This window comes from Helicoverpa zea, chromosome 9 (genome assembly GCF_022581195.2).
Source record: "Helicoverpa zea isolate HzStark_Cry1AcR chromosome 9, ilHelZeax1.1, whole genome shotgun sequence".
In the NCBI taxonomy this organism is placed as follows: Eukaryota; Metazoa; Arthropoda; class Insecta; order Lepidoptera; family Noctuidae; genus Helicoverpa; species Helicoverpa zea.
Window position 1 is genome coordinate 8,544,607 of NC_061460.1, and position 27,205 is coordinate 8,571,811.

Consider the following 27,205-nt stretch of genomic DNA (forward strand, 5'->3'; position numbering starts at 1 on the left):
AGCAGGAGACATACAAAACATTTTTATCACACTATTTCACAAACACGTGAAATATTCTCTAACATACCGGTTTTTTCGATACGCTACGTGGCAAATTAAGATAAATTTTTCAAGGCACGTCTCTTAACTTGCGTCATACATCATGTAGCCAATTTTTTTGAGTGCTCGGCTATCTAGAAGAAAGACGTCAGCCATCAACTCGTGTCAGTAAGTCCCTTGTCAGATTGAGATCATATCAGATTCAAATTGGAGAGTGGCTCAAGAGCGCTGTTCCTGTGGGGTAAGTATTTGTAGTGTTTTTGGTGGAAATTTTTCGAGTCTTGAAGGTTTTTAGGTAGCTTCTTAATCTTTACCTATTGTTTTCTTCTTTTGAAATTGAAGGGCTGGTCGGTTTCTTTGCTTGAATAGCTGATATCAGGAACTAATGGTCTATTTTAAATGTTCCTCGAATAGTAGATAGCTTGTTTAACGAGCACCAAGGGTAGTCTCTAGGAAGTACTTTTACCTGGGAGCGCACAGTTTTCACGGGAAGCTGGTGAAGCCGCTGCTGGACGGTGGTACTAAGTATAATTTTGTACATAATGTAATAAGGAACGAAGTCGTCCGTCAAAGAATTGATGTCTCTGACTTCCCTCGTAGAATTAACACACTGAAATGGAAGTGGGCATTTGGACAAGCGTAGTATTAAGACATTTTGCTGCATTACGGACCGATAAATTTTAAGAAGGTAACGGGCAGTTTATGGTTGAGCTTATCGGTTAGGCCTATGGTCAATAGGGGACAGCAAAAGGCTGATTACGATGATATAGATGATGTCAGTGAGTTTTCTGGCAACTAGACTCGGAATATTATTCTTTGATACCAACTTTTAATACCCCACATAGCTCTATCCGTGCCGCCAAAGCGATTTAGCAAAAGTGTTATTTTAAGAAGAAATTGTCAATTTAGTACAATGTCATGCAGATTATACATGTTACTTCCATTGCAACGGAAAAGCTTGTCTTATCATTTGATATTTGTATATCTTATCATAGATATGTCTGTATTATCAGAGGAAGGGCATCAATATTAGCAAATGCCTATTCACCTTACTCCCAAAATCTTGTTTTGCGTAAGATGAATAAAGATAATGTTATATTATTATCTTACAGTCTTATTGTATCTGACATTTGACACTGTTATTATCAGTTTGATAATAATCTTGGGAACGATGCCTGTCCCGTTTTCGACATACATTTTGTAATGTAAATAGGCTTAGAGAGTTTAATCAACCGGAGACGCCATGCCTTCCTGTTCTGCTATCTCGGAACAAGCAACAAAAGCGCTACTGATATGTCTTTACAAGTGTGCATTAATATTATGCTTGTGTTAATTTTGAATTGTGTTATGCGTGAGTAACTATGTAATCGAAAAAACATGAGCGTTTAAAAAAAATGAAACATAAGCGTGCTATCACTATTTTCTCCGTTACCTCGCCTTTCGCCTGTAAATTAGCTGAATTTTTTGCATAGAGATTCGTCCTCATGGCGGCTCCAGTTGGTTTAATGCTGTAAGTATAAAGACTATAATTTTGCATATTCATGCTTAATCCTACATCCGGTGTGAAAACTAGTATAAAGTGGTTAACTTCAAGTAGGAAAAAAGTGTGACGTAAACAGTTTTTCCAAATTCGCATGGCGACCTAAGATATAACGCAGCTGCCAGGCATGATGCCTTTTGATAAGATGTTCTGTTATGTCTACACAGATTAATCTTGGCAGTAATCTTCGATTTAACTTTATTTTCAATTTTTGTACACATAATAAAGAAAGAAGACAAGAAAGAAAATATTTTACAACTTTTTAGATGAATCGGAGTAAAAAAATCACCTATCTAGTCTTTGCCAATAATTTTGGGGTTGAAAGTTTTAAAAATAAGAGAATCAAAACTTTATCCGTCAGTTTCGGTTTCTTTTTAAGTTTTGTTCAAAGTGAAGCTAATTTAATTTACTGACTTAACAAAGTTCTTAACACTTCATGTAACATATTCAATGGAAAAACCGAAAACGATATAATTTGAAAGGGAAAAAACGATTGAAATTTTGAATTTCATTCAATTCCGCGAATTCATTTTTTTTTTCTCTTAATTTTATCACCTGTCACTAATATTATCGGCACGCGTGTCCCAGTCGCTATCAGAGCCTTCTTAAGTACAAGCTTTACTTAAATTGAGTACAGTCTTGAAGCCATATTCTATAAGATTATCATCAAGTGGTTTGAGATCAGATATGAGCTGATGCGTCGTCATTGAAAAGTGTTTTGTTTTTATGTTAATAATAGCCGTTTTTCCGCGGTTTCACCCGCGTCCCGTGGTAACTGCTGCCCGTACCGGGATAAAATATGTTACTCGTGGATAATGTAGCTTTGGAATGGTGAAAGAATTTTTCAAAACGGTCCAGTAGCTTTTGAGCCTATTCATTATAACCAAACAAACAAACAAACAAAGTTTTCCTCTTTATAATATTAGTATAGATATGTTTATGTTATTGTTTTTGGATATAGATCCCTAGTAGGCTAGAAGAGATGAGTTATTTTCCATAGACTATAGTCTATAGTGCTTTTGTTTTTGAGGTCCCTCTTCTCTTAGATATTGACTTAGGCACTGGAAACTCTTTTGCCGGTGGGGGACTGGACGCCATAGATTCCCAGACGTCGGATTGCCTCTGGGCCTTTTTAGTGGGTATACCGGAAACGATTCTACCGGGGAGTCCCACATACCCTTCTCCCGTCCCCCGACGGGAAGGGGATGCGGAATAGCATTTTTAGCTCAGCGACAACAAAAAAAAAGGCACTGGAAACTCTTGTAAATATGAAGACTTTTCTAAAAAGTAAATGGTTCATTTGGCTACATTCGGCATTTCAAAATAGTTTCTGCGTAGCAACACAATGTTGCGTGGTGACAAAAATTTGGCGACACCACATTGATTTTTTACTAACGGTTATGACAACTTTAAAAAATCGTTTCTTAAATATTTATACCATAAGAGTAAAGACAATCTGCCAAATGACCGTGAATATTTGTTACGCATCAATTTGGCACGACAAACCTATATAGATATTGACTTTGTTAGTATTTTACTTTGTTACTTTACGTACAATGTTTTACTTCACATACAAAAGTCGATGTTGATGGACCATCATAATTGCCATCAATGTGAAATTGTATGAGCTGTACATTTTTCTGACTGGGTAGTTATATTCCAATATTGTTTGCAGTTTAATGTTATTGTTGGTACAAATAAAAATTGGTATTACCTGCTGCTATATAAGTGAAAAGGGATGTTACCACTTTTTTCTGCAGTGGATAGGTCTGACTAAAACCCACCCATGTTCCGTTTTAAGTCCTTCGTATATTAAGGCTGCGTTATTTATGTCAGTTCTTTAATTCTTGTATCTTGTATTGCTTAACTACCTAAAATCGTATCTAAGCAGCCTTCAAAGTGGCTGTTTTGATTAAACCGGATGGTCGACATGTAACAACATCGTGCTCAAAATTGGTTATTCCTAATGCACTTGTAAACATATATTTCTTCAGATTATTCCCTGAACACTTATCATTGAATTTATTTACGACAATTAACACGTGCCGTGTCTCCAAGCAAAGATAAACTCTAGATTTTGAATAATATGTGGACTCAGCATTACATGTGTATTATTTTATCGGAATCTCGAGCCTTTATCTAAAACATCACAGTAGTAGGTAGACCAACTTATAGCTAGGAGATGTGAAGATACTTATCTACCTAAACATAATATAATTCGACTTTTCATCATTCTTATGGAAGCTTGATCAAATTAATAAGGTACCAGATGATATCAAAACTGATGATTTACATGTTTGATTGTTGATGGCATACCAATCCTCTTCTTCTTATGGAGTGAGCTGCAGGTTTAATCACGTATTCTCAAATCCACTTAACGACTTCTGAGTGGAATTAAAAAACGTCTGCTAATGAGTACCATTAAGGGACTCCGGCTTTACTTGTTTTTCTAAAACCTACAATGCGTCTTAGCCCGAGCTGGATATCTAACACGAGACCTTGAGCACAGCAGTCTCGTTTTGTGACTACTAGACACACAAGACAGTATAACAACGAGGTATTCCAATCTAATAATATCCATTAATTCCTTCGAGAGCATAGAAATACTACCACAAACTACAATACAAATGAAAAATAATCTTATTTCATTTACTTAATAGGTATTTTACAAACCACGCATTAGCAATGTTCTCATAACAACGATTTGTTATATTTTCAAATTTATTTGCGCGGGTCTTCAGTAATAAGTTAAATCGTAAAACTGCTTGGGCAGAGTAAAAACCATAATTGACAATAAGTAGTTGCAACTATAACAATGTGTCTTTCTGACTATAACAATGTGTCTTTTCGATCTGCGGTTTCACCCCTGCCTGTGAGATGCACCCAAAAACGCCTGAAGCGTGTCTCATTAAAATAAAGTTAAGTATCTGGAGAAGAAGTTGACACCTGCTCCCATAATAACTCAATGTTTCCAAGTGAGATTTATAAGTTATTTGTGTGTTGGCAATACTTTATCGTATAATAAAATTTGAGGTACAGCAATACGTTGTCAGTTTGCGTTTTCGTGCTACAATTTTTTCCAGAGTTTTAAGAAGATATGATTGTGCCGGTCCAATCACGTAAATTCGTATAATAATATTCCGTAATTTATTCTTATATCGCCAAAAACGAGATGTTACTGTGTTATAAATTGTTGGCCTTGACATTAATTACTTTTCATGAAATTATGTCTGATGTTTTCATAGTACATCGAATATATCTCTTAGGATCCATGTAAAATTCTAACCAATCAGGAAAATTCCATCGTTATAAATAAAACACATCAATATTATGATAATAAGGTTTCTTGTTCGATTAATACTAGTTTACAATAAGATTACTTTACCATCCTTAACGTTACAAGTAATAATTAGGTGTATGTTCACAATGTACAATTATGTATGTAAGTTTGTCTTATTCTGAGTAAAGTCCGCCGGGCCGCCGGGCACAAGGGCACTTTAAGATAACGTCCACTGTTTTTTTTTAAGAAAGTAATCGAGATATTCACACACACATTCAAACACGATATTACAAATTATAGATACGATGTAAAAATGTCCCCTTTAAGTAAACGTTACTACAACGGTTCTGTTTATACTGTGTTACGTAAGATTACGTAACGCGGTCATATCTTTGTTCCTGACTACGAAAGTTATGTTTATTTTCAGAAAGAGTGGATAGATGAGAAAATGTGCATTCTTTCATAGCTGTGTCAAAGCTTGAAATGATGTTATGAGAAAGATCAAACAGTTTGTAATATTATATTTATATTATATTAAAACCATTCATAGTATTCAATTGTGTATAAAAATATTCTTTATTGTATTAAAATCACTAGATCATGACGTGCATAACAGTGATTTTAACAAATAAAATCACTTTTCAAAATCAAATTAGACATTTTTGATTCTTCCAATTTGCACACGTTAGTTCAATTTCAACCATCTCATGTGTTTATTGCTTTTTGCACATTTATTGGAGACTTCTGAGCAAAATATATGTCACAGTAAAGTGAACCTTATGATATTTGTCTTCTACGCCTTTTTGTATTGATTTTTCTACTTTTTGTTACGTAAGAAACAATTTATCATAAAGTCCACTTCCCTGTAAACCAACACGTTACAGACTAAATTTATAATTAATTCATAAGAAGTAAACAAGTGACTACATAACTAGTACAATAGTAATTTTACACAGAAAAAATAATTGTGCTTAACAGAATAATTTTAATTAAGAAAATATCTTATGATTTCAGACTTTTTCCAATGTCTCGTTTTTCAATTTGTGCTGAAAAAGTAAGCGCTATTAAATAGAAACTTTGTGCATAGGTATATTACGAATTTACTCCAATTTTGATCATTTATCTCTCTTTAGTTTTTGATATCGTAATTGAATAGATCAACAACAGCTTATCACAAAATCAAAGCGGAGATTTACCAACTTTTGAAACTGAAGATTTACCACAAAGATAAATAAAGATCCCTATTCGTTACAAGACCGATATCGCTCATCACTTGTCGCAAAACATAGTGTTACTGACTTGCTTTATCATAGACTTCTAACACGTAACATAGTCCGATAACTTGACTGACCAAACTGTCTTCTAGTGAATACGCAGCTTTATGATTTCTCGTAAATAGTAATGTAAGTTTTTGTTATTTTTCGAGAGATAAAGTTTCCTTTAAAATTTCTGAGGCCTATGATTACCGCTTTAAAACGGTAACAAGGAATAGAGGTAATAAGTGCTTATTGCAATTGTCACTGGGTCAAGTATCTTTATGAGTTGGCCACTTAACTGCCCCGAAACGGAAACATTCATATAACTAAACTATGTGCGCAATTTAAGAGTTAAAACATTATAATGTTCTAAGTAGTAGGTCCTACCTATAGTTCGTGCCAGTTGTATAAAATTGTCACATTCACACACGCAGTCTCGATTAACATTCCTTAGCAAAATAACTGTTTTATTACAATGATCACCACTTTCGCTTGATTAAATTTATATATTTACATGTACCTTTTTTAACTAAAAAATATTATAATTCACGTAGTGACTAGTATTAAATGTAAATTCGTAATAAAACATGTACATAAAGTATGAATGATAGTGAACGATAACGTCTCCTACAACCTGCCAGTAGTAAAATAAATACTCCTAAATATAAACGATATTATATATTCACTAGCATATTATATAAAATAAATGTAAATCTACGCAGACTTGATACAGCTATATAAATTGACAAAATCAAAAATCCATTAGAATACTTACACATAGACTGAATTCGTTCATATACGGTGAACTTAATAGATGAAAAATATGTTTGTTAACGTTATATTTACATTATTTAGTAATATACTAAATTATGTATATTTTGACACTGTTACGGGACCGCGTTAGGTCACATTAGCGGAGAGGAAATATTAGAATATGCTATTGTTTTGTTTAAATGGTACTGTGTGCGAAATGTTATTATTATAAGATCTGTGTACATACGTAAAGGTTGTGTACATAGATACAGGCTTAATAATATACAATGTGACGTAACGAAGCTCCCGTAAGACTCACGCGACGAAACGTAACCACCCTTACCACGACTCACTTACGATCGTAACAATATTAGTTTATTTTACAGAATATTTACATTAGTAAGTCGCGTCCGCAATGTTACTTCTATATCCGTGGATTTAGCACAATTATTTTTATTTAAAATACAACTCGGATCGAATTTATTTCACAAGTATATCAGCCATGACTGAACAACGCTATGTCAATTATTTTTACAAAATCAGACTTAACACATTGCATGTAAGAATTAAATATTCAAGTATTAAAAGTATGACTATGCATGACATCGAAAAATATGCTAGGAAAATAAATTCGATCGTTCGCACTCGAAATTCAGGGACAAATCATGAGTCCACAAAACAACAAATCTTAATATCCAACAATATGTCTCTATCGATAAATTAAATAATAATCGATGAAAAGTATATATACTCGCATACACTTTATAATAGTCTAGTTTGACGATTATAAAACCTTAAAGGATCGCCTAGATAGTAAGTAGAGCACACTCATACCGACACGTTCGTACAATATCGGGCAGTAGCGACACAGCACACTCAATACAGAAACTCAACTCTGAATGAGTACATTATGTAATACATCGCATTCATACTTACTTTTCATTTACTTTAGTAAATTAATTATCTTTATGAGAGCTCTTCACGTCATGACATTCTAAACCATTAAGTAACAGTAGATTACGTACAAGACATCAAACATTCGCCCCTTATGGCATGGCCATTGTTTTGGACTGGCAGTGAGTAGTATTGTCTTGCCCCTGATGCTCAAATGTAAATTGAGTTTCTGTAGCAGTGAATCTGCGAGAGCCAAGAGATGGTGTGGTATGGGCGGCACGGTGTGGGCTCGGCGCTAGGCGGCGGCTCGGCGCGGGGGTCGCGGGGGGCGCGGACACTCGGGAGGCGCGGGGCGGGCGCACGTGGGCGCGGGGCGGGGGGGCGGCGGCGGCGGGGGCGCCCGGGCCGCGCGCCGTCATACCCCGTCCAGCTGCCGCACGCGCACGTCCTGCGACGCGCACATGTCGGGCGCGAACGGTAAGCACGTGAAGTATGCGCACGCCGCGCACTCGTACGCCGGCGCCGCGTAGAACAACGCGACCAGCGCGCACAGCATCCCACCGGCCGACACCAGGCAGACCCAAACTAACGCAATCTTTCTTCGCCTTTCGTAAGGCCCAAAAGTAATGAATGGTAACAACGCGTACGCGAGTAAGAACCCGAAAACGAAGCCGAAAACGTGGGCGAAGTTATCTATCCAGGGTAGAAGACCCAGGAGGAATAACGCGATGGCTATACCGACTAGTTTTAAGATTGCCCGCTTCGGATGCCTAAGGAGAGGCCACGCACCTATCACTTCTACTATTAGACACGCCAGAAGACCGAAATGAGATCCAGCTGGCCCCACCTGGAAAATATAAAAATTGAAAATTAGTAAACTGTCAACTGCTTAGTCATTCCTATAGATTGGTATTCGAATATTTCCAAGATAAATGGTGCTTCAACTCACCTCCGCCCTGTAAGGTTCGAATATAGCAGACGCCATATTCCCGGCGACCCCACTACCTAAATATATGACAGCTATTCTAACTGGCCCGGCCATCTTCTCCAGGTCCCTCATGAAGAGCCACTGCAGTGCCAACGTCGCTGCTAGATGCAGCAGACCCGCGTGAACGAATAAAGACGTCCATGCTCGGTACAGCTGGTCTGGACGACGTCGCCGCATAAATGGTAGCATGCCGCAGACATCGTCAAGACAAGATACCTGAAAGACACCATTTATAAATGTAAATAATAATAATGTGCTCTTAAAATTGCAGGACTTTAGCAACTTTATTGCAAGTTATTCCAAATCATTTTTATGTCATGAACTGAACCATATTTTTCTCAAAATGAATTATCCAACTATAACTTTTTTGACAACTTTCAAATACTTAGGTATCCTAAGAGCAGATGTGATCTCAGTCATTACCTGTGAACACAATGACGCCTCTTCATGGAAATAACCCTTGACGAAGTCACAGTGTTCTCTCGTCGTGATGACGCATTGACCGTGGACTCCTATACAGCAAGGATGGCCTATCACTTCGCAAGCCATGTGCTCTGCGGCGTGGCCTGCCCGACCCGCGGCCGCAGACCCGTCGAGGACCGACTTGCGACAGATCGGCCATTTTGTAATGTCGTCCGGCCATTCGTGCGGCGCTATCGATCGCGGTGCTTCGCAGAATCTGAACAAGAAGTATAGAATTATTTAGAGGTCAAGGAAAATTTCCTAGGAGTAAACAATTTTGCGACGCATGGAATCAAAGCACTGCACAGCTTTGTAACTAATAAAAGTTTATATATTTCTTTGTTGATTAACAAGTCTAATTAAACACAGTAATCCAGAAAATTTAAAGTTATTCTTTGTTTTTGATAATTCAGAAAGGTTCTGCTTTAGTGGTGGTTTGAAATTAAACACTACAGAGCCAAAAATGTACTCATACTTACTTGGGATCTAATCCGCAAACGGACCCTGATATCCGACCTCCAGGCCCCGACTCTCCCGAGGACCATTTCTTCCACGTCGAGATCGTGTTCTGAAAGGTAGACAAAACAAAGTTCACGGTTGACAAGCTTACGCTTCGCCCAAAACTAGGTGTGACCCAAGAGAGCGAAATGCGAAGATATGTTTCTATAGTTAACACAAACATGCACACAAACAAACACATGCAGTAAAGGTAACATAACTTTTTCACTAATAATTTTGGAGTTGAAAGTATTTTTGTTTCGTCAATATGATATAGTTGACAACTGAACCATCTCAATTCTAAGTATATCTTAGTTATTTCCACGTGTACCTATGTTCAAGGAATTAATTGTTCAAAATAGTTTCAAATATTGAAACTTAGTTCAAATGTCTCTTTCAAAGGACCATTATTTTATCAACCGTTTCAGGAGAACTTGTTTACACGTGTCACGGATGTGGTTTTACGTAGACTTACATCTAAAAAATGCCGTACATACCAAATTCTTAAACTATTAGAACTATCAGGATATTTGTAGACACTTACCTTTGATATTAATCCTCTTATCTAAACGTAAGCGTGCGCAAAGGTTCAAAGTTAAACAAGACCACATTACACATAATACTAGAAATATTTTCTTCATCAGACGATATACTTAACTAACTGTAATTGTACATTATGTACTTGTAACTGGACTATTACAGATGGCGATTTCCAAGACAATCGAAAGAAATTAGTCTTACTAATCTTTAAATTAGTAAGACTAATTTCAGATTACATTATATTACAGTAGCCTAAACCTTTCATATAAAAAGATTGGACGTATGTATATGCTTGATTGTTCGAGCATCATAGCTCCATAACGGACGGAGCAATTTACGATGTGGCTTTTGATATACATACTTCGCTCGTTAATACTCTTAGAGAAACCAATACCCACCGAACAGTCAGCCTTAGAAGACTGCACACATCCTGAATCATCATTCCGTATGCAGCACGCCGTGTCCCTCTCTCTCCGAGCTGATGCAGCTATCGCTCGTGCGATCCTCGCGTCTCGTCTCATGCAGGGCGCGAACTTGGCTCCTAGATGTATCAGGTCCGCTGCCCGAGGCCCCAGCCAAAATGAAGCTGGCTCTTCCCATTCAACCTGGAATATTATTTGTTTGTGTTACATTACGTTAGTAGGAAAATTATTCAGGGAAATATAAAGGAGAATTTGCTACCTACATATAGTCCGCGCCAAATAAACGTGCAATAAAGTTTGTTCACCTCCTTCTACTAATGTATCCCAATATTCCAAAACGATACGAAAAAAATGTATGGGCAGTGTACGTAACACGATCAAAACAAGTGTATCGTGGTAAGAGGCGTCCTTGTCGCAAAGGATTACAAACCTTTGGTCAAAAGTATGATCAGTCAGTAAAACTTTCCGAGTAGAGTACCTACACAAGTTGAGTAGTCTATCCCAAGCGCATTCCAAATTCGAAATGACGGAAGGACATTATTACAAAATGGCGGACAGGTGATGCGCCCCTGACGGCAGGGCGGTTGAATGACCTTTATTGCAAGTTTATTTGGCGCGTACATAGTAAGTTGGTATATATGTAAATCTGGCTAAGAATAAAGAATGCATTGAAACATTATTGTCATTTGTAGCGCCTGTTATTATAGGAACGAATCATTCAGTAAACGACATGCTCTCTCTAATCTCTTTGAAGGATCTTACAATGAAAACAGTTTTATATTAACAAATACCTACCTATCTCAACAACAATAAAACGAAATAAAAATTAAAACGAATATTTTTTATTGCAGTAAAATAAATAACAAAAGGCAAATACAATTAACAAAAATAAATTCCAAAAAGGAACAATCAAGGAATTACATGGACGGACCTTTTGCGGTCACTCGTCGCTAAAAGATAGCATCGTGAAAGACTGCAGTAAGCAGCAAAAAGCAGACAAAAGGGGCGGCTCACAAAGACATGTGACCTACATTCGAGGCTCGCTAATACTCTTACTTTGTGCCGCTTTCCCTTACGTCACAATGAATGCCAACCCTTTGTGGTTGCTACTTGCTAATTGTTAATTTCATATCGAGTTCGTGATAAAAATAAAAACGCATGGCTTTTTTGTGTTTTTTGCCATCCAATTTGGATTCTTGCCAAAAAAGACAAAAGGACACGCTTTTAGCTGATGTTTTTCACGAAAACGATAAATGCTGTGCACAAAAGAATTTGCAATTATTTGAGCTAACAAGCCTTTTAAATAATGTAAAATTCTCCCACACAATTACGTAAGTAAACCTATTTACCATTAGACTTCTATCTATAAAGAAATAAAATTGTTCAAATTCACGATTCCTAAAATAGGTGTGCTGCTCAAAAATCTAAAAGAAAAGTAAGATAACCCAATCCCTTGAGTAAATATTGTGCATCGTTCAACTCAGACATTAAATCCGGAGGGAACGTGTTTTGTCTAAAAGCTTCGCCTCGTTCAAACTTGTTATGCTAAGTCTTATTATACGAAGAAACTGAATTTAGACGTAAAGAGACGCACGTATGAGAAAATGAGACATGTAGCTGAGTTACTCGAAGGTATATTTTAAGTTAAAAGTTGAAATAGGGAATTTTATTTTTGGAAAAAAAAACTGAAATTAATAAATCCTAAAAAAACAAATTCCTAGTATGTAGCTACTGTTTAAAATCTTAAAGGACTGGCTGTTGAACCCAAGAAATATGAATCATTTTTCACACGATGTGTAAACTCTAAAAATCACTCGGGACTATCATAACGCTATGAAAGACCATAAACATTTCACGATTTTGAACGCAGACCCTGAAAAAAGGTTTTATATGCGTCGTCACATAAAATTACTTATTCAAGTGTGAATAAAGTAGGCAATCAATATGCAATGTGATGGAAACTGTAAATGTACCAAGGCTTATCATGGGAAAAAATGAGAAAGAAAACTGACTTTTGGAAAACGGTAACTGTTTTGCTGAATAAAGATCTGATTTTTATATTTATATAATACATTCGTCATCCTCTGTTTGAATATATCATTTTAACACTATTAATAGAAAAAGTAACCAATATTCGTATAATACCGTGTAGATAATACTTAGATATACACAATTGAAAATTTCTTAAGAATGTAATGTTTTAGATTTTTCGTTTTACACATAACAGAGCCTTGGCTTAGCTTTAATTAAGTCCTACATTTAAATCACTGGTAAAGCGAATAATTTTACATCAATCTACCTCTATACAGAATCTCAGAGCATGCTTATAACATAGCTAGAAATAGCCACTAAATTTTTTTCCAAAATCTACAGAAACAAACGAAAACTCCAACCCACCTGTTGTAAACTCAAGCTCTTTACCAGAACCTGTCCGGAGTGGGTGTGCCTCCCGAAGCCAACAGGTCCAAACCCGTAGCAGAGTAGAGACAGTAGCAGCACCAGGGTCTGTACCGTGCTGACCCACCACGTGAAGTAGGGCCGGTAGTCCGTCAGCTCGTCGAGCTGGCGAGCCACCTCCTCTTGGTGTGCCACCGACTTGCGGAGCGAACGCCTGGAAGAGGAGATAATCATCATCATCTTGGATTATGTTCTATCGTGTACTAAATAAATAATAAGTTTGCTAGACTGTAATGAAAAGGTATCATCTTATTATCATAGCCGTAAGTGGTGGTATACTCGATCAACTGTTGATTATATTATATATTGTTCTTGTTTCAATGACACTATTTTAGGTGATTGAAAATAAATGAGGTGGTTTGACGAAAAATAATGAAGGCATATAACATAGAATAGATTAGTACGTAGGCGAAAAAATATAGAATAAGGACATGTAGGCTTCTTGTATCATTTCAATTTTATCAATTTTTTGTTTCAATTTAGAAAACCAGTCCTTGTTTAAGTTAAAAGATTAGAGATGCGAACGTCTATCAATAAAACAAACTATCAATAGATTCGAGTTAGTATCGAGTTTCTAATAATATAATTATGTATTCAAGTAACTAAAACATAAATTCCAATTTAAAATGCAAGGTATAAATAAACCAAATACGACAAATAAAAAACAAAGTTACACAGAGCAAAAACCTGGCATAACTAAGGACATTTTACCATAAATTAATGTCATATCTACGGGTATTAATTCAAAAAGCCATTACAGCGAGTTTTAAGTGGGAGTCGCGTAAACACCATGATGTATGCGAGGCTCAGGTGAGTTATGAACAAGAACGTTGCCGTGCAGTTGCTGGGGTATTTTTTTAATCTTTCTTTGTTACTTTAAGTAAGATGCATTATTTTGTTCTTAGGTTTTCTTTATATTAAAGTAAATCGAATTTATACTTATTATTTGTGAATATAACTAGTATAATTTGCTCGTATTATATTAAATTCCTCGTATCAATTGGCTAAATATTGTTGTAGATAATTCAATTGAAACTTTTTATGCATCCAAAATATGGCTGAGATTGGTTTATTAGCTGTGATGACCTTTTTATTTATCTAAATTACAGACTAATTACTACTATGTTATTATATTATAAAAAACGTAATTTCTACACAAAACAACTTAATTTAGTCAAATTAAAATTTAATGACCAAGTATTTTGATACCGTCATCATTGTTCGATTACACCAAACTAGTAAATAAATATCCCAAAGTAGGTCAAAGACAGGTCTCCCTCAAGGACGTATTCAAAAAACTTGACCTGGTTAAATGTATGTTATTTTAAAGGAACTATTAATTATATTTTAGAAATTACTACATTTGAGTAGAGGCATTTGTAGTTACCATTTCGGAACATCTATTATTAGAGGTATTCTAAAGTATACCATTACGTATAATGTAGTATTCAAAATTTGAAGATATAGCCATAGTGATTTTATTGAAATAATTCATATTATACCCATAAATTGGAAGTATTAAATAATTTCATTATTTTGAAAGTCATAAATAAGTGTAAGTCGTGATGGCTTAGTGGGTAAAGGACCAACCTCAAGTATAAGGGCACGGGTTCGATCCCAAGTCAGGCAAGTACCAATGCAACTTTTCGTACTGAACCAATTTAGGGATTTGTTCAATTCACTAGATTTGTTTAGGGAAAAGATAAAATCGTGTTGTTATTTTAACATCCTCCGTGATTTGATCAAATGCCTTAGGGAATTGATCAAATCCCCGTTTTTATCATATCCCTGCGACAAATACATTTCCAAGATGCCTGTTGATTTACTTATCTGCCAAAAATGTAAAAACATTTCGTTTCTACCAATAAAATACCACGAAATTCTGCCAAGAATTCTAGCTACAAGTTTAAAACTTTAACATATACACGTTTACTAAAAAGAGAAGGCCAGGTCAATTTTCTAGAAACACAACACAGCTCGGTGGGGCTAACAAAATAAAAACGGCTAGAGCGCGCCCCTCTGTGGGAACTCTTTAATAATTACGCGATGGGTCGATAGCGGTCGTCGACCGCGTGGAAATAATTCTCTGAACAACTGCTATACTTACGTTCTTTGTTTTACCCACAGTTTCACTCCAAAAAGGCTTAAAAACGAAGCGTTTTCCAACTTTTTCGGTATGTATTAAGAGTTGGTTTCACGTTTCGTTTGGTTGTGAAGGGTGCTATGTTGCTAAGGTAAGATAATTTGAAAGTATGGGTGTTCACTTGATTTTGTTAAAAATTCTAAACAATAATAGTATTTGCATATGTAAAAAAAAGGGAATTCTTTGTACGTCTTTGTTTACGGATAGCTTTCACCGAAATAACTTATCTGGCTTTACAGAAAAATAACATTAAAGCTTCAAGGAAGGAAACTTGACAAGTGTTTATTGACGGGATTTCCGAAAATTCGGCTTCTTTATTTTTCACACATTATATTTGGATACAGGATAATATCAACGTACTTATCAAATTCATGGAATTACTTTTTCCTTCAAAAGAGCAATGACCGATCTTTTTTGCGAGATTTCATCCTTCATAATTTATGGCATTTATTAGAGAACGTATCCCAGCTGATTTGGGCTCGACGGATCAACACTATATTAAACGGATCCCTCCGTAGCAAACCTAGGGATTGTCCTCAATTTGCCAGCACGGTTGAGCAAACCTATCTGTGCCTTACATAAATCTCCCTTATTTCCCACCTAATCCCAGACTCGTGTTACAAAAATGTTCGGAGAAAGTTATTTCGATGTAAACGTTTGGGTTTCGCAGAAAATTCTCGGAACAATTTGATATTAAAACTGAAAAGACTTGCCAAGTGATGTAATTAATGTATAGCTGATGTCAGAAAAAAATCTTCAAAGATTTTGTTCGTCGTCATTTTCAACTCACTCTAGAAGAACGGTTTCTCTCTACTCTAGAATATTAAGCACTTCAGTTTTGAAGTCTCCGTTGATTGTACCACGTCGAGATACCACCTTCTCTTCACAACTGCTTTAATCTGGTTTTGCCCCACTTTAAAAACAAATGAACGTCTCAACAGCTATATCCTTACCTAAAGAATCTACCAACAACGCCCATGCCGAACTGCCTCCTGTTAGAGTTGTCGGCTAAAGGTTCCAGCATTGGTCCTGTCCCCCACGACATGATATCCGCTCTGATCTCCGGCACTCCACGCTGCTTGAGTTTTAGTGATGGGGTCACGTAATGGAACGACCTTCTCTTCACTTCTCCTTCCATTCGCAGCTTCTTTAGCAGCTGTGAAGACCCCGCCCCACTTCCAAAACAAATGATGTTCTTAATTCCTTACCTAAAGAATCTACCAACAACGCCCATGCCGAACTGCCTCCTGTTAGAGTTGTCGGCTAAAGGTTCCAGCATCGGTGTGTGGATGCGAGCTCCCCCAGCCCCCCACGACACGCTCCGCTCCGGTCTCCGGTACTCCACGCTGCTTGACCCCAGTGGGGATCTTGCCCTGGAATTAAAAGCATTATTATTAGACAAATAGATATATGTTTAATAACAGTATGACACACTTGAAATTCGCGTATATATAGGGGATAAAGACTCGGGTACTTTTTCACCTATTCTGATAATACCAATTTTGATAGGTATATACATGTCTGAGTACTGCAATGTGTCAAGGTTCATTCAAATGATGTTCGTATTGACCAATGTTGTATTTGGCTTATTTTTGGCCATAAATCTCAAAACCACCCCACCGATGACCTCAAATTAGACCAGTACAAGTTTTCCTACAAAAAAATGTATTTGGAGAAAACTGCTGCGTGATAAAAACAATTTTTATTTCAAAATCCAAATAAAAAACAAAGAGCCGTTAAATTAATTTGAGTCTCATTTTACAAACCTCAGAAAAAAGTTCTCATGTCGACCTTACAATTTACCAGCAAATAATGAGTGATAATAAGCGTTTCATAATCTATACATATAATAAAATGATAGGAAAGTCAAAACTGTACATTGAATATTTTTTTAAAAGAATACTTTCTTCTTCTTCTTTCTCGATTCTGAACCCAAATATGTAGTTTTTGAATTTTTGTCTGTATGTCTGTTTGTCTGTATGTTTGTCCCGGATAAACTCAAAAAGTACTGCATGGATTTAAATCAAATTTTGCATGAATATTACCTGGGGGCCGGTTCAACACATAGGCTATATATTATCACACTATCACCTACGGGGGATGAGCAATGACCGATTAAATGATCGAAATTGGAAAATTGGAAATTCTATATTGCCCACGCAGACGAAGTCGCGGGCAACAGCTAGTAACATTATAAATTCATTTGGATCAAATAAATTGCTTTCCTAAGGCGTCTGTCTTCACTTTGATGTTTTAACGAGTAATTATTTTTTTCACTTGTAAGTTTTTTCCTCACTTACCTTACTTTATAAATGGAAATAAAACGTGTTATATTACTTTCCCTATCTCTAAGTAATTAATATTTTTTATTGACGGAACGTAAACTTTTCTACCAACGACTTTCTACAATGTATTTATTTCCATATCTGTTTTGTAATACTACTTAAAAGTTTTGTTTAATTTTCATAGTTATATAAAAAGGAACACAAGTAAAAATTGAAATGAATAAGTTCGTCATAAAAATTCATGTATAAAATAAAGATTTCAATATACTATACTATGAACTCCTAAATAGCTACCCTTACAATTTTAACTTTCACTATCGTCCCTGTCACGTCATAAATTCAAGTCCTACAGATATCTGTAACACATACATAGATTACATATGTCAGCATAGTCCGAAGATTTAATCTCCGATCACAGACCCTTGTCACAAAGATTTGGGACTGATACTTTGAACGACGCATGCGCGTTACACTGTCTGTTTTTTATTTGCTCTGACACAACATACGTACAGCTGCAATGCGTGCCTTTCACCCCCTTTGTACTTCTATTTGCAACTTGAGCTACCTTCTGTTAAAAGTTCATTAACCAGTCTACAGAAAAAAGTACCCCACCAATTGAGCCAGCCCTTTTTAATTAACTTCAAAATTGAAATAAGAATAGCTATTTTAAATTGGGAAAACCACTGACGCCTTAAAATTATGCAGTCAGTTTTAAAACTAAAACATTAGCTTTGTAAAAGAAGGCAATCAATTATGACGAGAATAATCATGAAAAAATATGAAAGAACATTTGGAAACTTAGAGCATTACCCTTGAATTTGGCTATCGGTTTTAAAGCCTACGTCATCAGCATACGTCATTAGTGTTTAAAAATAGCAACACTTAAAAACTTGGCAAAAACCGAATTCCAAAACAATTTTTGAAGAACAAATCTATGCAGACTTTAATTCCAAACTAATTATTGAAAAACAAATCTATGCAGAGTAATTGCTTATGCACACTTAATTAAAACATAACAAAACATTTCTGTTGAACTAATGAGTGAAATCAGGCGTAATAGAGAGAAAAATTACGCGCAAATGCCAACGACCGCACGCCCGGTCAATAGTTCACAACAAGCTTGGAATAAAGCGAAAATTAATTAAATTTATTATCCTCATGATACATTTTAAAACGTTAAAGTTACTCATGTGAAATTCACGGTAAATGAGGTTATATTAAACATCATATCTGATTAATTAAATGCACGAAATCCTGGGTTCGATGCTCTGGTTGGCAGTGTTATTGAATTTTTCTATCAGGTACTATCAGATAAGCTGGCTTTATTAATTTTCTCGCAAAATATTTTCTGTGAAGGATATTGGTAATCACTTCATTACAAAGTATAAAACAAAGTCGCTTTTTCTGTCCCTATATCCCTTTGTACGCTTAAATCTTCCAAACTACGCAACCGATTTTCTTGCGCTTTTTTAATAGATAGAGTGATTAAACAGGAAGGTTTGTATGTATAATAACATACATTAAATAGTGAGGAAATACTGTTATCCCGTGCGAAGCCGGGTCGCTAGTTGTTTATTTAAAAAAATTAAGGTGTTATACAAGCTGTTGATTTGCATCCGTGCCATATTCAAGGACGTAATTATGCTAATGATTCTCGACCTAAACAAACAAAAAAATTGGTACGTCATTTTTTTTTTCAATTTTTTTTTGCGGAATTCCGTCAATCTCATCTAGCCGTATTTAAACTTAGCGCGTGTGTTACTGGGCTTAAAACCGTGCTGCGCCCTCACACAAACGCAAACACAAAGCATACGCAACGATTATTCATAAATTTCATTCATAAAATTGGATTACTTCTGAAATACTACGACATTACAATGACAAAAAAACCAGTGTATATTAGCTATTTCCCGTCAACTGTAATTCCTATCGATTATTATTTACGTATTTTATGTCCTTCTCCTGACGTATGGCACAAATGCAAATCTACACCTTGTATATCCAACCATGCACGCGCGAAAGAATATTGCATAAAAATGTCATTGCATACGAGAAAAACAAACACATGCATTTTAATGAATATACCAGCCCCAATTAATTCACAATGGAGCTACCACACGTTGCACTATATAATAAACGAGCTAATTAATCCGTCGAGTTGCAACATGCTGCAAGATCTGGTTCTAACAGGATTATTAGGCAAACTTAGCTCAACTTGACGGGGTTTACTTAGTATCGCGGCTTTATACTGCTGTTACAGCTCCATCTTTAGTTATGAAGTTTGGGAATAACCACCTATTTGATTGTAAGTTTGAGTTGTTCAAGCGGTTTGAGTTTTTGTGTGGTTATTCCGTATTTTGTACGTCTATAAGCACTGCTTTCGATATGAAAGGTTCAGTAGTGTACTCAAACAAAATAAGATTTTAATGCTATAATGTCATTTGAATCTTGAATTTTAAGTGTCACTTAAATCTCTTGCTGTCACGGTAATTTTGAAATTAGTCATAAAGTTTTTGCATAACCAGATAACAAGCTGACATTTATTTGGATAGTGAACATAATCCTCTTAAAGGAAAATTGCATTCTTGCTATATTTTATAGATCAGTAGTATGTAAGCAGTGTATACTCAGCTGCAGCTCAAATTCCTTATATGCATGTGTATTATGTAATTTACCTACTAGTAGAATAATACAATCATTTATATACCTAATAAAATGTATCATAGGTTGCATTAACCCACAGTCGTTTACACTGAAACTGGCGTGCACCATGTTTAAAAGTCCCTTAAAATAAATACTATAAAACAAAAATCCCTTACCCCTTAGATGCGTCAGCATGATCAGCCTCGTCGTGATTCTGCAGCGGCGTCGCCGATGTCGGCGGCATAAAGAACACATCGTCGACATCCACCTCGTCGGGCACCACGCCGCGGAATGACCGAGACCATTGCGCAGACGTCGATTGGCGCGAGCGCCGCGTCACCGCCTAAACAAAATATAGGGACACGTGTATGTATGATATAATGATAGGGATAGAGATTTCACATCCACCCCGAATTCTTTAAAAGAAATGGTTACGTTAAAATTATTATTCTGTATGACTGCATATTGTAATCTGCCACATCTGTCCACCCGGTTTCGATATTGGAAAATTGGTGTTTCATATTCTTGCAATGTCGAGGCGCTATTTCTTTATAGAGTAATTTATGGACTTGAGTAAAAGTAAACAAAATGATTTTTTTTTTCACTATTTAGTTGACAAAAGAATCTGATAGTTTTTTGTATTTAATACGAAAGAAATTGCTGACATTATGATTAATATCTTGACAAAATAATATCGCGATTCAGAGAGACAAAATATTTTTACTGTATTATGCTTAAAGTCTACACTCCAATGGTTAGATTGCCTATTAGAAATGAAGAGTTGAAACATTATTTTCATTTTCTTTTAACTTTTGCTAAGCAACACAAAACACAATCATATTTCTAAGTCTTATTTTATTTATGACAGAATTCTGGTTGTAAAATCGTTTGTTTCGAAAGTCGTAAATTATTTTTTTGTTAATAATTGATATCGTAGTGTCGTGACAAGAAGCACTAAGCTAGTAGCGTAACTTATGATGAACGGAAAACCTGACAACCGCCCTAGTCGAACTCCGAAACTGTCCTGCCAACCCAACAATTCAGATGAAATAAGCAGGGAGTTTGATCTGGGTGAAATTGTTGGGTCGATAATGAACCTCAAAAATGGCAAAGCTTCCGGCGTTGATAATATCTCGACCGAACAAATCAAGCATCTAGGTCCTGTAGCAGTATCCTGGCTTCTTAACCTTTTTAACCACTGTTTAGAGCATTCCAGGATTCCGAGGGTTTGGAGAAGAGCCAAAGTGATAGCTTTGCTAAAACGTGGCAAGTCGCCTGATGACCCTAAAAATTTCCGACCTATCTCCCTACTGTGTCATACTTACAAACTCTTTGAACGAATGCTCCTCAACCGTCTAACGAAGATCATAGATCCTAAACTCATCCCAGAGCAGGCCGGCTTCAGACCTGGTAAGTCATGCTGCAACCAGGTTTTACGGCTTACTCAGCATATCGAAGATGGATATGAAGCCGGTGCAGTGACGGGCGTGGTTTTTGTGGATCTCTCGGCGGCGTATGATACAGTCAATATAAGGAGACTACTGTGGAAAGTTAGTGAACTAACACACGATCGGAAATTTGTGGGAATTCTGGGAGAACTTCTCCACAACCGGAGATTCCAAGTCCACTTACAATCTGGACAAAGTAGGTGGCGGAAGCTCAGAAACGGTCTGCCCCAAGGCAGTGTCCTAGCCCCCACCCTATTCAACATCTACACAAACGATCAGCCGCAACCACCTAATACAACCAGTTTTATCTATGCCGACGACCTGGCACTGGCAGCGCAGGCAAAATCGTTTGAAGTGGTCGAGACCTACCTCTCTGCTGCCCTTGAAGACCTGGACATCTATTACAGGGAAAACGCCCTGAAACCGAATCCTGCCAAGACACAGTCCTGCGCCTATCACCTGCGCAACCGTATGGCTAACCGCAAATTAGACGTCGTTTGGAGAGGCGTACGCATCACACACACTGACTGCCCAAAGTACCTGGGTGTTACCTTAGATAGGTCATTGACGTATAAGACCAACTGCGAGAACGTCAAGAAGAAAGTGTTCAGCCGTAATAACCTCCTGCGACGTCTAACCACCTCCAAATGGGGTGCTGCCCCGAATGTCCTGCGTACCACTGGATTAGCATTATGTTTTTCTGCCGGTGAATATGCTTGCCCGGTTTGGGGTCGCTCCACGCACACAAAGGGGGTGGATGTAGCTCTTAATGAGACGTGTAGAATAATTACAGGTTGTCTCAAACCAACACCGGTTCAAATGTTATATCCACTCGCCGGAATTGCACCCCCAGCGGTACGCAGGAACGTGGCTGCCTCCCTGGAAAAAATGCGCCAAGAAACGGACCACCGTCATCCGCTACATGGCGCTAGACCACCGTGCAGCCGACTAAAAAGCAGGAACAGTTTCCTCGCCAGTGTAGCCCCAGTTAAAGATGCTCATAAGACCCGCATCGAACAATGGGAAGAACTTGCTCTGCCTGACTTCCTTCCACCCGTAGAACGGCTTCCACCAGGTTACGACCAACCGTGGCCTGTATGGAAGTCTCTTAACAGGCTACGTGCACAGGTAGGCAGGTGCAGGGAAAACCTATGTAAGTGGGGCTACACTGACGACAACAGCTGCGGGTGTGGTGCCATTCCACAAACCATGCGGCACCTTCTATGCTGTCCACTATGCCCCGACAGCTGCATAGTGGAGGACCTTTACAACGCTACTGACAATGCCGTATGCGTAGCGAAATATTGGGCCTCCAAAATTTAAGTTGCCATCGACTCGCCAAGAAGAAGAAGCTAGTAGCGTGTTGGAACTAATATTGTTAATGTTTGTAACTCAAATATAGGTCAATGAGGATGTCAACATATGCTTGATACTTTTTAGATGTAAAATAATTTTGAGTCAATAGTTCTTATTACGTCTGTATTTATCTTTACCTGAGCAACTGTAGCTAATAGTGAGTATAAAAACACCCGACAAGTAACTAAAGATCCAGTCCTATTGCCTTTCTATAAAAGGAAGGAATCTAAGGAAATCCCAAGCCAATCTCATTAGAGATCCATTTCAGATCACACGTTGGTAATAACTTTATCTTTTAAGACATATGTATATAGACCTTTTTTTTAACGACATCAAAAGTTATCAAATGACCCTTTCCGCTGTGGGTTAGCAGCGGTGAGGGAGTATCAGACTCTTAATGACTAAAAACCGTCGTGTTCCGTCGTAGGCCTTTTGTGTACCAGGGCCTCGGTAACGTTTTCGAACAATCCCGTAGCCCCGGCAGTATGAATATAGACCTACAGCTTATTTCACATAATCATTTAGTCCATTTATGCATATTCCTACTATAAATTGAAATATCGTCTCATATTACACAAACTATCAACCTTAACAGGGACACTCATGAAGAAATATGAAAGGTCATTAAAATTCCTTCGATGAAATATGTTGGTACACTCGGGACCAATGAATTTGGGTAGCGGGGTAAACTCATGTATGGTCAGTACTTAAACGTTTAATAATAATGCAAAAGTTATGATACTTTTTTGGAAAATTTGCTCAATATGGTTCTATCTTGGTAATAGTTAAGACAAACGCTGAATATTTTTAATAAACGCTAGTACCTAATACCCAATATGCGAAAAAACTCGTATCACAAATATGTGTCTATATGAAAACACAAGCCAGCAGTTATTAAACATAGATCAATTTTGCAATCACGGCTAACAAATCATACTAAAATTTTTAAACCCACTTTCCAAAAGGGAAAAGGTTCACAATTCAGCTGTATTTTTCTTTAATTCTTATCTTTGATTTAATTGACCCGACTTAACCGCCTAAGTGCAATTAACATGGACCGGCAAATTCAGTAACATTTAGAAGTTACAAACAGAAGTCAGTGAATAGATTCGGACGCTAACACTGCAACTGTCGTAACAATAACTGTGACTGTACCACTGAACTAACTGTGAAAGCGAATTTGACTAACTCCTAGACTAGAGTTTGTAGTCTATAAAAGTGTAATAAAGACTCCTTTGATCTTCTTCTTCACACACAACAATTTTAAATTTACTTGGCACAAAGCAGTTTAGAGGACAATTCAGCCAAAGGGTTATTTTCGAGGTTTAAGACGATCAGTGACTACTAAAATATTGAAAATTAATTAATGAATATCTTGTTCATCAGATGAATAGGATTTATGTAAATCTTTTCAGATTAAAACATTTCTTTTTTTCTGCCATTGTAATTATGTCTATAAAAAAAAACTTAATAGCACCTAAAAATAGTTTTATACACACGCCAAAGGCCTCATAACCCTTCCAAAGCCACCATGACCTAAAAATATCGCAATAAACATGGCGACCACTAAAAGAAACCGCTCACGTCAGCCGAACCCAGGAAGCAGTAGTTCGCAGTCCGGCAAGTTCCTTCCCGGGGATATTGCCGGAAAAGGGGGGCGATCCGATTATTTACGACCCCATAACGGCCCCCTATACCCTAAAGACATCACTTTTATAATTTATTGCGCGGAAATATCGCGGTCTAATTCATCCCTCGTAAATTATAATTTTTGGAGGGTTAGGACGGCCATATGTTATGCGTTACCGATCATTTGCCTGTTCCTATTGATGTTACCGGTGGGTCGGGAATTTTTTCCTTGAGTGTAAAGTACGTCGGTGCACAAATTGGTTTTTGCTCTGCGTTTCGTTTGTTCGATTCCCACATGTGACATTTATGTGCAGATGGCATTATGGTACGGAGTTTCAACATAATCGAAAACCTGTGACTTCGAAGGAAAAATGAAAAAAATAATTGTAAGTAGACCAGCTAGTCACGCTTGCTTAAGCCTCCTACATTTATTATAACACACTTATTACAAGAAAATTTCTACTTGTAGCAAAGTGAACATAAAGTTATATAACATAACTGATACCGTTCGTAATAAATACACGGACTTAATCTTATTAGTTATGTAGTAACTTCCCAGCTACGAGAGCTACGCGACTGCTACGCCGTAGTCGCGTAGCCACCAAGTGGAGTTGGCGGCGCGTGATATGATTTTGAATTATGCGGAGCTTTAAACCTTGAATAGATGATCGACTAAACTATTTTGTACTGTTCATATTTGTAGGTATTTGTGTTAATGTTACCTAGAGATTATGGATGAACTAAAGTTAGTTTAGTCTCGTGAATAGTCTCTTTAGTTACATTCATCTATATGTTTTTCCTTCGTCATGTCACTATAATATAAACCCTTTTAACTAAAAAAATACATCGTACGCCTTTATTACTTAACTACTGGCCTATAATTCATATGTATATTACTTGCTGTTAGTATCAACGTTCACCTCTGCCTAACCATTTAGTCAGAACGGGCGTAAATTTACATTACGCTCGTCTATACTATCAATTTAAGCAAACCAACCGATACCAGTTAATCGTATGATTTAAGACGATACCAATCATTAGATTACCGGCTCCATATATAGGTCAGAACAGCTATTTATATCAACTATCTGAAAATTAACTAATCTATAAATCACTCATCCCTCTCAAAATCGTTGACCTAATTCGTCTCAATCTGGCACAAACATATATACCGCTACGTAAATATATAGTACATACGTACGCAATTTTATCATGAGCCAAGCCACATAACGCGCTATGTATGCATAAGTCGAGGCACAGAGGTCCATTAACTCTGTATATTCGCTGGTTTAGGATTTCAAGTGCTTTTAGCATAGTTAAAACAACTTTTCCGTTGAGATATTTAGCCAACTTTTAAATGGTTAACGTGTGAAACTAGGTTAGCGGCTAACTATGCCACCTGTGCTCGTGTGACTTGCTGTTCAATTATCATAATTTTATGCTACATTATTCGTGTTATTTAGTGTCCACTTCTGGTTTTACATTTAGGGTCTCAAAATGGGACCTAATTTATCTTCTGGTTGTAGGTAATAAAAGTAGGGACGGTGAAATATCTTGGGCAGAATAAAGCACCTTCCTCTATAAATTAGGACGATATCTTTGTCCTTCAGAATAAAGTCCACTAGCACTATCACATTGAAGGAGGTCAATAGCCTCCTTGCTCGCTTTTCATAAAATGTACGAGCATTGACCGATGATCGGGTCAACTTTAAGATATCGTGACGATATTACTTCTAGATGCGCAATGAAAAAATACCTACTAAGGTATGTACTGCTAAATAGTAAAAAAAAAATAAGTAAATAGTACAAAATGGGTGCAAGATATCTTAATTAATGTTGAGTATCAACACTTTCTTCGATTTAAGTAAGTATTTCAGCATCATTATTATTTTCAGTATAAAATGCCATACCGAAAATGTGTTTCCCTATTTTACCCGACCGCCAAGAATTTCTTTCTATAGTCTTTCTAAAATCTAATCTTTAGAACGCACTACAAAGATTTAGTCGGCCGATAGTTGATTTGGGCTCATAAATCCTTATGAAGATGAATGGAAGTACACACGTAACAACGACTAGGTATTTGTTCGGTATCATTGTACATTACACTTTGTTACTTCTAATAAATATTTTTCATTTTTCATTTTCATCAGACCGACTAAAAACTTGACCGATTAATTCATCATTATTCATCGATTTAAAAAAAAACTTACCAAGGGCCGACTAAACAGTCTGGAGTGTGGCTAAAACAAAAGCAAACCCCCTTCCAACTGCATTCAACCCTCAACTATCACATCCCCATATATCGTAGTACCTACACACCACGTTCACCAGTACGAACTCCAGTTATTATCATAACAAGGTTGGCTCTTACCGGCACGTGACACTCGATGTGCTCGCGATTCGCTCCTATCGAATATTCTAGATCGTACCAAATAAAATCATCGAACGTTCGGCGGGACATTTTGTTTTTCTTATGTACTAGTTGTTAGGGATTTATTAAATTGAATTGCTGGCTTTGTTAGTTTAGCCTTGTATATAGAAGTTATATTATGTAGGTATGTATTTATAAACT

At 36.8% G+C, this 27,205-nt stretch overlaps 1 protein-coding gene across 3 annotated transcripts in view; it reads right to left on the reverse strand.

Moving 5' to 3' along the window:
* Positions 1–4,905: 4,905 nt before the first annotated feature.
* The window catches only part of LOC124633035 (inactive rhomboid protein 1), a 159,938-nt gene continuing 137,638 nt past the window's right edge, over positions 4,906–27,205 (reverse strand). For 2 of the 3 annotated variants that reach the window (XM_047168122.1, XM_047168124.1), the window contains exons 4-11: positions 20,377–20,543; positions 16,481–16,645; positions 13,070–13,283; positions 10,649–10,855; positions 9,692–9,780; positions 9,174–9,429; positions 8,712–8,966; positions 4,906–8,609 (exon numbers count right to left, since the gene is read on the reverse strand). In XM_047168122.1, the coding sequence (XP_047024078.1) occupies positions 8,178–8,609; positions 8,712–8,966; positions 9,174–9,429; positions 9,692–9,780; positions 10,649–10,855; positions 13,070–13,283; positions 16,481–16,645; positions 20,377–20,543 (1,785 nt within the window). In that variant the 3' untranslated portion in view covers positions 4,906–8,177. Of the gene's footprint in view, positions 8,610–8,711; positions 8,967–9,173; positions 9,430–9,691; positions 9,781–10,254; positions 10,276–10,648; positions 10,856–13,069; positions 13,284–16,480; positions 16,646–20,376; positions 20,544–27,205 lie in introns of all 3 variants that reach the window. The other variant, XM_047168123.1, reaches the window with a different exon arrangement.